This window comes from Dermacentor albipictus, chromosome 9, assembly GCF_038994185.2.
Source record: "Dermacentor albipictus isolate Rhodes 1998 colony chromosome 9, USDA_Dalb.pri_finalv2, whole genome shotgun sequence".
Taxonomy (NCBI): Eukaryota; Metazoa; Arthropoda; class Arachnida; order Ixodida; family Ixodidae; genus Dermacentor; species Dermacentor albipictus.
In genome coordinates this window covers 481,428-494,328 of record NC_091829.1, presented here as the reverse complement: position 1 = coordinate 494,328, position 12,901 = coordinate 481,428, and the positions used below count along the sequence as shown (strand labels likewise).

Here is a 12,901-nt window from a genome sequence, read left to right as displayed (position 1 = left end):
TAAGTACAGATTATTGGCAACGTTATAGGTTTTCCAAGTTGTTTTACTTGCAGATGATTTAGCTAAGCGATAAAGACGTTTTTTTCTGTTAGATAGGCGCTTTATATAAGAGTTGTACCAAGGGGATTCAGGATTAGAAGTGATGATGCGATTAGGAATAAACTTTTCAGTTAATAGACGTACTTGGTCTACAAATATATCCCAATTTGACTGGACCGTACGGTTCTCAAAATCAACAAAAAATGTTTGAATAAATGACGATAGTTCATTGTTAATGGCTTCAAAGTTGGCTTTCTTGTAATCGCGTATTACTTTCTTAACTTTTATCTTTTTGGGATGGAAGACTTTTAAACCGAATGTCAGTAAGGTATGGTCGCTAATACCAGGTAGGTGTGTTATGGAGGAAGCAAGTTCTGGTCGATTAGTTAGAATTAAATCAAGCGTGTTAGCGGTTCTGATTGATGATCTGGTAGGCTGAGTCACAAGTTGGGAAAATGAAAATAGGGAACACAGTGTACAGAAATCTTTAGCCTGAACGGAAAAAGGCATTATGGTGGGTGGATGCGTATTCCATATTAAATTTGGAAAATTAAAATCGCCGAGTAAGAATAACGGTGCTGTAGGAAAACGGGAAAAAATTAGATTAATAGCATCGTGTAGCTGTTCAGTGAAAGTAGCAGATGACGAGGGTGAGCGGTAGCAAACGCCGAGAATTATCTTTGTGTGACCGAGAGTTAGGCAAGCCCACGTGGTTTCAAGTTCAGTGTTAATATCTATATGAAATGATGGAATATCTTTAGAAATAGCGAGAAGGACGCCTCCTCCTCGACGTGCAGATCGGTCACAGCGGTAGACAGCGAAATTGCCGGCGCCACAGAAAGTATCATAATCGCGCACATGTGCAGGAAGCCAAGTTTCTGTTAAGGCGATAATTTTTGCATCGCACGTGTCGATTGCCGAAGATAAAGAATGAAATTTATTCCCAAGGCTTCTTATATTTGTAAACAGAATAGGAAGGTAAGGTAAAGCTTTTTGTGATGTTAGGCCACTACCCCTTACGCTTCCCTATTGTGACGCACGTAGTGGAACCTAATGATTCTGTAATGTGCCAGATGCACTCTGCGCTCTTTCACGGACGCTATCGGTAGACGCGTCGTAAATATAACACTTATTGTTCAGAAACAATTTATTGTAGCGGAGTTTAAAGTTGGGGGAACCGGGGTGACTGGTACCGAACTCTATTAGTTTTTTGCGAGCAACGCGGGTGGGAACCGAGAAGTCTTCGCTAATAGTAAGGTTATTTTGTTTGAATTGATCGCGAACCTATTAGAACCTATTACTTTGCATAAGGAACAGATTAAGTGCCTTAACAGTTATCTCTCACATAGACCGGCGCGTGTACCTGACTGACACGTGGTGTTACCATTCTTGAGCATGCGCAGATGAGTTTTGTGTCTTCTTTCATTTTTCACCTCAGTGCTTCCTTCAGTCGATAGTCGGCGTTCGTGTTGTCCACTTCTCTACTCTTGTGTCCTGTCTGCACGCCTCACTCCTTTTTGCATAATGAATGCTTATCAACTAGCTCAGCTTTCTGTCGTTCTAAGTTTGTCATTTTGAGCTAGATGCACATGAAATTTTAACTGTGACATTTTTTGCTTGTTGTTGCATCCAAGCGTTTTGTAATACTCCAACATGTCTAGCAATGTAATGGTCATTGTGGTTGCTGCCAGTTATTGATTGCTCTTTCTGCTTGTGTCCTACTAGATTGATAGTTCTAATCGAAGGTGTGTTAAAACCAAACATATGTCCTCAACAAACATCTTGACTGAGCATATTACGGAAAAGCGTGGTTCATCCCATTTCTTGTAGCGGAACCTAACACTAGTATATAGAGAACCTATTTTTGTAGCACCACAGATGGTGTCAGTTGAAATTGAAAGTGGGGCACAGATCTCTTTACTTAATTGGAGCTCAAAGATACTTCGACATGTGGAAAACAGTCTACATATCTGAGAACATGTGATAAAATACCTTATGCTTTTCCTGTAGTCGCCCTTGCCTTGTCGCTGCTGTGCTTACTGTCATCAGCCCATATGTTTGGTGCTCACGCACTCTTTGTCCGTGTTGTTCGGCCTGGCTTTTTACTCATTTTTCTCATCCCCAGTTTGGCCGCCGAAAGAAGCGGGCTCGACGAGATGATGACCGGGCAGCCAGTCCCCTTTCTCGGCAATCAGAAAGGGAGGATGAAGAAAAGGAGAATGATGACAATGATAAGGAGGAGGAGGAGGAGGAGGATGAGGATGGCGGAGGTGATCTTTCCAAGTATGACCTGAGTGGCTGGGATTCTCCTCACAGGTGAGGGGCTGTAAATTGCAGCCTTGGCTGCTTGACATGGGATGCACCTTGCCAGGCAGGCACTTTCACCTTTACTCAGAACAGCTGTCAGTATATGAAGATGTTTTGACAGGTCCATAAGTTCCCCACATCGATGTGCATTTGGTGGTGACACCACAGCAGAGAGAAGTTTAGGCAGTCAAGCAAACAGGAGTATGGTGACATGTCCTTGCCTTGACTGAAGGGTGTGTGAAGGTTCAAGTGTGTTCTACTGCTCTACTGCTCGACAGCCTGTGTTCAGCTACCCAACGTACATTACTTTAATCACAAAAGGTCTTTGAATGTTTTCAGAGATACTTAAAAAAATTGAGGAGTCATTCCACTCTGTGAAGGTTGATCACCAGCAAAGCTGTAGCACATCACACAGGATGAAACAATGGTACATGTATTTATTTTCATCATTTGGCAATGATAGTGATGACAGCTTTCTTATTACTGCATCGTAAAGCATCTTGATTTGTTTTAATTATTGTTGTTGTTGTTATTATTATTATTGGCGGAGTGCTTGAAGGCTGCTCCACCTCCACTATGGGTCGGCCCGGCATTGCACTACCTCCAGGATTGGCCCACATTTTTGCCCACGAACAAGACAAATGCATTGCTGGGTAGAGTAATACAGTCTCGCTGTAAAGCTTAAGCTTGATGTGTGTTAGACTTGCCACTCATTTCGTGGCTAACATAAGTTTTGAAAGGTAAGTGTTAAGGTAAGGGTTGACAAAAGTAGGTAAAGGTACTTCAACTCAAAGAGCAGTTGAATGTTGTTGCAATTAAATTGTTTGTACCTGCAAAATAATTTCCTGTAGTGGGAATTTGCATTGAAAGTGGTAATGAATAGTCATGAAAAGGGGAAAAAAAGAAGTCCAGACCAGTACAAATTTTAACGCTGTAGTGTTAAGGGCCCTGTGTTGCAGAAAATGTAGTGTCGGCACTGACATTGGCGTCCTGTGAGCGAAAATTGCCGTATATATATTGTATGGCACTAACATTCTTCTTCTATCACAAAAGTTGCTCATACCTTGTCTTGCATTCTTTTCAATGTTATTCCTCAGAATTTTGAGCATGACAACCCACACACGTCATGAAACAAAACACTGGCAGCGCATGTCTTTTATGTTAAATCTTCAGACCGAAATATTGAAAGTGCGAAGCAATAACAGATCGACCCATGCGGGAGGCCACATTTCTACCAGAAAGCTTACCTTTGTGCATAGTGTTCACCGCCAGCGTTTCCCAGTAAACATTATGGTTACATAAGCTGCAGTTGCTGGGAGTCGTGAGAAGCAGTCGGGGATCTTTTAATGCTATCATGTTCCACTCTTAATGGCGAAGCTTAAGCATCCTCCAGATATTTTTCTTCAACTGCGAAGCTTTCTTTCTGAGAAACTCATATGGGTCTCCTTTGTAGCTTTGTGCTACAGTCAGATGGATGACAACTTTCCCTTTCATGAACTTTCATCCACCTTACAGGTTTTCACAAAACTGATTTGCCAAAACTAGTAAAAGAAAAAACTCAAATCTTGGCTAGTGCTGCATGAAAAGATTTGTTTACACAGATGAGCCAGTGCTCACTCTTTTCTATTTTTGTGGCTGAGGCACTGCGGTGCAGTTCTTAAAAGAAGATTTAGCTCAGGGGCTCCTAAGTATGAGGGAGAGAAATCCTTTTTCTCGGCAACCACTGCACCCAATTTGATGAGGTTTGTGCCATTTAAAAAAAAGAAAGCTAAAGTCTGGTGATTGTTGGCAGCTATTTTTTATTTTGGCCATCAATTCTGAATAACAATTTTTGAAAATCATAAATTTTTAGAAAACAAAAGAATCAAGTACACAACTCTATACCTCAGCAATAATGAATATCGCAATATTGTAAATTGCTACGCATAATACCTCTAAACCACACAAAATTCATGAATTATATGTGGTTCTTAAGTACACTACTAATATGTAAGGACTGTTATAAAACCCTTGTAAACATTGTAATGAATTCCTCTAAGATATGAATTAATATTGCTATGTGCTACTCAAAAATGATGTCAACCCACAGATTTGGTGGGACATAACCATAAGCGGCCACTGCCTGATCTGATGATGACAATGTGGCTTTCTTCATATTTGGCCAGTGCTTGCTACCCATATAAATACACCCTGTAAATAGTTTCCCTACTGTGCTTCCACATAACATTTATTTTCTGGAGGTGCGGTGCGGGGTACTTCTGATGTCGGAGCTTCGCAGAGGACGCCACCTCGAATCTATTGCCATGCCGCCAGGTGAGAGACACACCGCCACCAGCTACACCAGTGACCACTGCCCAGTTTATTGCCCTCTCACAGCCCCACAATCCCAGGACCTTTTCCGGGGCAAACAGCATTGACATGGTTTAGTGGCTTAGCATGTATGAGCTTGTCAGCCAACAGAATGGCTGGGATCCAACTGCAATGCTGGTAAACGTCATATTGTTTTGGACCCATGAGTACAATCTCACCAGCTGGGACATGTTCAAGCAGCAGCTCTGGGACCTTTTTATCGACCTGTTTAGTCAACAGTCTGCTGATAAGAAACAACTGGTGGTGGTGCGTACCCAGACGTCAACTGACCCAGCCTTACTTGCACATACAGGACGTGCTGGCCTCATGTCTACTAGCTGACCAGAAGATGTCCGACGCTGACCACGTTTTGAAGGGTATCGCAACGACATGTTCAATCAGCTTGTCTTCACCAACGAGACCGCCGTTGACAGTTTGACCAAAGTGTGTAATCATCCAGAGCAAATGAAATGCTGGCACATCTTGCTTCAGTTTGAGCGTCTGCCAAATAACGCTGCAACATTGTCCTGCGAGGGAACTTCTTGTCAACCATTCACATCAGACGACATGACTTGCATCGTCTGACGCAAACTCAAGGCTGCCTATCTGGCTTCGTGGGTTCTCTGCTAAATGGGTTTTAGAGGTATACATGCTTGTGTTACTTAGATGACATAATGGTGTTTTTGCCTACGTTTGATAACACACCTCGAATGCCTCTCAGCGATTCTTGATGTGATCCGCTGTGCCGGACTTCAGCGGAATTCATTGAAGTGCCATTTTGCCCATTGCTACATTACGATCCGTTGCCATATTGAGGATGCTACCGATGTGCAACCTCCCTCAGAGAAAATTCAAGGCGTGAAAGACTTCACTGTGCCCAAGTCTGCCAAATATATTCTCAGATTTGTGGGGCTCTGCTCTGATTTTCTCCGGTTTTCGAAGAAAATTGTGGTGATTGTGAAACCGCTCACAGATCTTCTTAAACAAGACGCCTGTTTTACCCAGGGTCCTGCAGAAGCCGCGGCTTTCTCCAAGTTAACCTTACTCCTCACAACTTCTTCAATTTTGGCCCACTTCGACCCATCAGCCCAAACTGAAGTCTGCACTGACATGAGTGATTACGGAATACAGTTGAACTTTGCAATAATGAAATCAACGGGGAACATGAAAAAATTCGCTTTCGCAAGAATTTCGGTGTTGCGAAATTAGACAGCACAGGTAGGTAATGCGTCACAGAAGGAAACTTTACTGTCAAGATTCCGTTAGCCTACTTTGGCAAGCTTGCGAGAATGAAGAACCGCGTTGCCTACAGTATAAAGTGCGCTGCATGCGTCGATCAGCAGTGGCAGCACTGCCATGGAGCAGTATTCTCGGTGAATTGCTTTTGGGGAGACGATCATTTTTGCGAGATTTTGCCTAACTCGGCACCGGACATAGAGCAACAGCGTTGCACGCATGCAGCAGCATTTCTTGAGTGCACGCTGTCGCATGTAGGCACTTTACACGTCTGGTGCCGAGCACGAAAGTGATCGTATCTCGTATACCCGAAGGCAGTCGTTTGAGATTCTGGCCCCCTCGCGCAAATCTACGTCAAGTGCCGAATCTGCACGAGATGCCTGTCGAGTGGCACCAAAACCAGCATTCTTGAAGCAAGGAATGCGTATTCTCAGACGATCGCTCAGTCGCGGCCCGATGCATGGCATGTCGAGTGCCGTGAATAATTCCAAGTCGGCGGGGCGTTGAATTGGTTGTTTTTGTGGCATTTTTCTTGCCGAGGCACACATTATAGGTGTGCAAAAAACGTCGCATGTCGGTAGCAACATGCTGCTGCTTCAAACAAGTGATGGCGGCCGTGATGTATTTCCGGTGCGATCGCTTCCGGTACTTGGTTGTTCTTGTAAACAAACATGGCGACACATGCGTGTAATGTGGTGTTATTTTACGCCATTTCAGTGCAAAGCAACCACATTTGAGCACATTTTAGAGCCTGCTAGCCTTACGCAAGTAGGTAATATGCGGGGTTACGATCCGACAAATTTCGTCAATGCGGAATTGTAGTACAGCAACATTTCGTTGTCGAGAGGCACGATATGCATTGAATCCTATAGCCATTTGCCTGGGATTCAAAAACATTTCATTTTCGCGAGAATTTTCTTATCATTGGTTTCGACTGTAGTTCATGCCTTTGCCTAGTGCCAACGTGGAGCGAACTGTATCATCGCTTATGCCAGGAGGCGGCTGTCTGCACCGAAGTGAAATTGCTCAATTACAGAATGTGACTGCCTCTATCTTGAGTGGTCATATCATATTGACCGTTAATAAAGACGAGGACAGGGGAAAAGAACACAAAATGATGACATGGGCAGTAACTTTCAACTGGTGTGTGTGTGTGTATACACACACACACACATGCATGCATACATACATACATACACACGCATACATGTAGTAAACGTCAATTAGAAGTCATCGAGACCGCAAAAGATCTTCGAATTAAGTGGGTTTTCAAATTACCCAAACAAACAAAAAAAAGATGCAACCCAGGCAAAAAAATTGCGCTGCAGGAATGCGCTACCTTTATTCGGCAATCTTTGGATTACATAAAGTAATCAAATATGCTGGTTTGCCCGTCCTGTAGTTCGAGGCTCCAAGGGTTATGTTTTCCAGTTGGCCAACTACGTGCAGCATTTGAGAATTTCCACCGTGGCACTCAATGAAACTGCAGGTAACGTTCAGCGATCCTATAACTTCCCCGAGAGCGGGTGCTCGGGAGAGCTTGATAGCATCGTCATCGTCGCTGTCATCGCACATGGTCGCATCAGCGATAGCTTCACTCTCCAAGTCTGACTAGCATGTTTGTTGATCATTTTCAAAGTTCAGATACTCGGCGAAGCCAAGTGCACCAGATTTGCTATCCTATGCGCAGAGTGCATTGGTGCAGTTGCAATACTTGGCTCCTTCTTCATCAAGTGCACATGAATAGTCAGCATTAGCATCGATGGTGGTTTGCTTCGAGAAGCTAGCGTGTTCAAGACACTGCATGGTCAAGGTGGGTTCCACTTGCTTCCATGCATACACAATAAGACGTATGTCCCCGAGAAGGTCGATGGAGTACTCCTTGCCATTGTTGCAGTAAAGGAGCATGCGCTTGAGCAGGTGGTGGCAGTAAATCTTCCTCGTGTGGTGAATGACGTCATGGTCCATTGGCTGCGAGATCGACGTGGTGTTCAGAGAAAGAAATACCATCCTGATAGCTTTCAGGTGTGGGATGTCACCATGCACCGGGCAATTATCAACAACAAAGAGTACATTCCAGCCTGTGGCCGCGAACTTGCAGTCAAGCTGCCAAACGTAATCTTCAAATATTGTGCTTGTGATCCAGGCTTTCTTGTTGTTCCGGTAGATAAGCTCATCCCTTGGCGGCAGCTGTGCATTTTTAAAGCAGCGAGGCTTCCCACTCTTTCCAACTACGAGTAGCGGCAGCTTGTGTTCACTGCACATGTTCGAGCCAAACAGAACGGTAATTCTTCACTTGCCCTGCTTTTGACCCTTGGCTGCGGTGTCCTTCTCTGCGAACATTTTTGTGGGCAGCATCTTGTAAAAAGGGGCTGCCTCATCAAGGTTGTACACATCGTCTGCACCGTACTCGCTAAGCAACGGAGCCAACGTGTGTTTCTTCTAGTCATCGACGACGCTCTCGTTTGCGCTGTTGCTCTTGCCACAGATGGCTATGAAGGTCAAATTATTGCGCTCTTTAAAACGGCTGTACCATCCATTGCTACACTTGAACTCTTCGTGCCCAAGTTGTAGAGCCAAGTCGTTGGCCTTCTCCTGCAGTATCATTCCATTGATGGGAAGGTAGGCTGCGTTTGCTTTCTGCAGCCAGCAAAGTGAAGCTGATTCCACATCTTGGTACATGGAAGCCCGTACTCGTGACCGCTTCAAAGAATATGACTTGCTGTAGGCCTCCAGTACCTTCGACTTGTTCTTCAATATTGTGGACAACATCAAGAGGGGCACGCTGTGCCTTCCAGCCAACTCGGTCTTGGAACACGTGTTATTACCTGCTTCTCGGATCAAGCAGAACTTCTGCTGCAGCATTAAAGTCTTATACTTTGGCATCTTCCCTGACTGGCACTTCTGCACAGTTCAGAAAAAGAAAAAAACACCACGCTAGCTGCAACACTCCTAACCACCGTTGTTAAGAATGGCGAGCTGCAATGCAGGATTGCCACCCAGTTACGACCGGGGAACAAGACGCGCATCCCCCCCTCTCCGTCGCTTCAGCTAGGATGCGTTTGATGAAGCGGGCTTTGTGCTGACACCGCCGTCATCCTATAACCTAATCGCCGTTGTGACGGAATGAGTTCGGCAGGCGAACTGTTGTGCCCGAACTCCCCAGAGCGGACCTGATCTGCTACGCCTGCGCGAGCTGCCGCGGGAAAGCCGTTTTTTGTTGCTTCCCACGCGCCGACCAGGAGGCAAGACAACGAGCTACCCAGAATGGCTCCGAGCTACCCGGAACGGCTCCCCTCGGACGTCGGCTCCGGACATAGGAATGTGTGTGCCTTTGTGTGCGTAGGCCGTCCTGCGGGAAGCGGCGAGTTTACAATGAGTAAACGAACGTTCGCGTCGCCTTGTATCGCGGGAGGACCGAGTGTTTAAAAACTGCTGTGCTGCGAATGCTGGACACACTTCTCTTGAGCAGTCATGTTGGACTGACACTCTTTTTCTTAAGCAGTCATGTTAGACTGATGCACTTTTCTCAAGCAGTCATGTTAGACTGATTTAAATACTGTAAATAAACCCATATTCCTCGTTCTCGATGAGAAGCAGTTCTTTCCTTCATCAACGTCCTCAGCGTGGATAAGTTGGACGACGGCATGGGCCAGCTACCTTCGAATTCATGCCGGACTCCAATCTTGACAACGGATCACAAGCGATGGGATTGAGTCCCCAATCCTGACACCGTACACAAAGAAACGGCGCAGACCGGTGTTGTACGCACACACATCGCCACATGTGTGGAAAGAGAAGAGAATGGGCGAACGGCAGCCACTGGCAGTGGCACAGAACACGCTCTGACGCTGCGACTGCTGTGACTGTGAGGAGCGTGCAGAGTGGGGGACGAGAGCATGTGCCAAAAACCGGTATGCCTGCTGCGTTGCAGTGAAGCATGTCTTCTCATCTGCAGGCGTGCATTTTGGCAGTGTGTGGGGCATACCGCGGACTGATTTTTGTGCTAGCAGTACTACGAGTCAGGTGCTTTTTCTATGAATAATCGCGATGGCCGTCATTTCGTCGGGTTTGCGGTGAAATGGGGATCGGAAATTGCTGCATAGCACACCAAATCTTCGAATTAACCGGGTTGGCCTAGGCTGCCGATTCGAATTATCCGATCAGATTTATATTAGAAAATACAGACCGCAAAAAACCTTCGAATTTTCAGGATTTCGAGTTAACCAAGTTTGAATTAACGAGGTTTTGCTGTACATGAAGTAAACAACTAGGCCAAACTGGAGTTCTGAAGCTTGTACGGTGAATTGCAAAATTTTGCCCTTATCTATTCGGCCGACAGTTCACAGTTTCCGACCACCATGCCCTTTGTTGGCTCATCTCTTTGAAACATCCTACAGGTAGAATCGCTTAATGGGCAGTAGACCTACACGGTCATATAGAAGGCGAACAAAGGTGCTGGTTGTTTGTCCCACTACCTTTTGGCCGGCTGTGACTCTGCATGCACTGAATCCCTCGATTGCGTCTTTTCCATGAGCCAGTTCGTTAACTTCACCAATGAACACCGTTGGGATGCGTACTTAAGAGAAATAATCCAGCACCTGTCATCCTCTCCCAGCAATGCCTCTTTGTGCATGTTCACCCTGAAGGATGGTGCCTTATAATAATAATAATAATAATAATAATAATAATAATAATAATAATAATAATAATAATAATAAATTCTTTATTTGTGGATTTACAGGGTACCAATAAGTGTTTACGTGTAGATATCTCCATAACGAGTACCCTCACGATCCTGATCTTCTCCTAGTTATACCATCACATCTGTGCTCTACAGTTTTTTGTGATCTTCACGACGCCCCAACCGCTGGCCACCTTGGTGTTACTCGCACACATGGCCGCATGTGCCGTCGCTTCTATTGGCCTGGCCTAGCTCGCTCGGTGTAGCGTTATGTCAGCACCTGCAAGCTCTGTCAGTGCCGAAGGAAACCATCTGCGCTTCCTGCTGAGTTTTTTTTAGCCCATTGACTTCCCGCCTGAGCCCTTCTGATGTGTTGGTTTGGACCTTCTCATACCCTTTGCTACATCTGCTTCAGGGAACAAATGGATTGCCCTCACTACCGATTACGCGACATGCTATGCAGTGGCACAAGCGCTGGTAACCAGGTGTGTTACAGACGTGGCAGACTTTCTGCTCCGTGACGTAGTTTTAGTACACGGTGCCCCACGTCAACTGCTGACTGACCGAGGCCGTACCTTTCTTTCTAAAGTCATTGATCATGTCCTGCACTGCTTTTCCATGCACACAACATCACCACATCTAACCAGCCCTGATGAATCGGCTCACCGAGTGCTTGAATTGGACCTTAACAGACATGCGTTCAAAGTATATTTCAGCTGATTACCGTGATTGGGGCTTTGTACTGCTATATGTGACTTTCACATATAATTCCTCCCGCCACGACACTGCTGGATACTCTCCCTTTTACCTTTTGTTCGGACGTGAACCGACTTTATGTTTCAACTAGTGAGTATGCATGCAACTCTTATTGCCCGGTCTAATTACACAAGGCAGATAATTGCACGAGGCGTAGTAGGCTTGCTGCTTCCCAAGACAATCGGAAATGACCAGCGACACCGCGACAAACGTTTCTCCCCGGGTGCCGTCATGCTACAGTACAACCTCATTAATTCACAAGTCATTAATTTGAAATTTCGGATAGTTCGAAGTAGCCGCCCCGGTCCATCTAACAACATATTGACACGTGTACTTGTCTTTATTGGGCGACACGTTTCACCGCCTAACAAATGTTATCGCACAGCGCAGGACGCGCTTGCATGTGTGGGAAGTTTCTGGAATGTTATTGATGGTTCCATCCACTGTCTGTGACCGAAACTTGTGTAATCTGATTGCATGTGTGCGCAACGCGAATAATGTAGAACTTTGTGGAAGGCGCAGGGGTCCCAGCGATTAGTCTGGAACATTCGACAACTGCTGTATAAAAGCCTACGCGCTTGACGCGTTGATCAGATTTTCGACGATCGCCGACTGTGTTCGCCGCTCTCGTTGTGCTTTAAGTAAAGCCTGTATTGTGGGCACAGGTTCGCCCAATAAAAGCTAGTTTGGCCTTTCAAAGTATTGCTACTGTGTTCTTTGACGTCACGACCACGTGACAATATTGAAAGCAATATGTAATGCATCCCACTAATTCACGCTGAAATCTTCACCGCGCTGATAATTCCAACTTCGCACCGTCGTAGATGGGAAGAATGGTAGTGCACAGGAGCCTGTTGGCAACGATTGTCGCCGCACAGCTTTGCTCTATCTATCTGCAGCTGTCTGTTGCAGGTCAGTTCTCTCCTCTCTCAAGACGGTGCTGCGTGTTCTTTCTTTATTTATTTATTTCGATATCAGTAATATGGACACTTCAAGCACATTTCTGCCGGCGGCATAGGCGTGGGCGTTACCGCAAGGTTCCGTATCAATTCTAATTCACCACACGCGCTACACTGTATGTGCGAGAAAGCGTGCGAGGGGAGCTGTCGATTGCGGCTCAATCTCGCCCGCGTGAAAGGGATGAATGCGAAGAAGCGCCTCGTCTTCTCTCACACACGAGGCACCAAGTGGTTGAGGGGGGGGGGGTGTTCTCTACAGCTGCAACTGCGCACATAGAGGCTGCACGTGGTCGCACGGCTTTATCTTGTGAGCAATCTGCGTTGGGGGCAGAGTCTAGTTGCATCGGCGGCTCGTAGCTTTATGCATGCTGTCTGTTCTCGACGCTCACTTTGCGCAGAAGCAATAGACAGCACGAATGTCACTTCGCTCGCTGCTGTTGCTGCATTTCCTCACGCCAGTGTTTTGACTGCACGTGTCCATAGTCATCGGGTGTGATGTGTTTATGTTTGCTGTGCGCGCTGACACCATGCTTACTTAGTATTTTGGTTAGCAAGTGAATGCTTACAAGTT

At 45.7% G+C, this 12,901-nt stretch overlaps 1 protein-coding gene across 4 annotated transcripts in view; it reads left to right on the top strand.

Annotated features, from left to right (window-relative positions):
• Positions 1 to 12,901, top strand: part of LOC135909208 (zinc finger Ran-binding domain-containing protein 2) — a 119,625-nt gene that overhangs the window by 59,805 nt on the left and 46,919 nt on the right. For all 4 annotated transcript variants that reach the window (XM_065441069.2, XM_065441072.2, XM_065441071.2 and 1 more), the window contains one exon: positions 2,165 to 2,355. In XM_065441069.2, the coding sequence (XP_065297141.1) occupies positions 2,165 to 2,355 (191 nt within the window). The remainder of the gene's footprint in view (positions 1 to 2,164; positions 2,356 to 12,901) is intronic.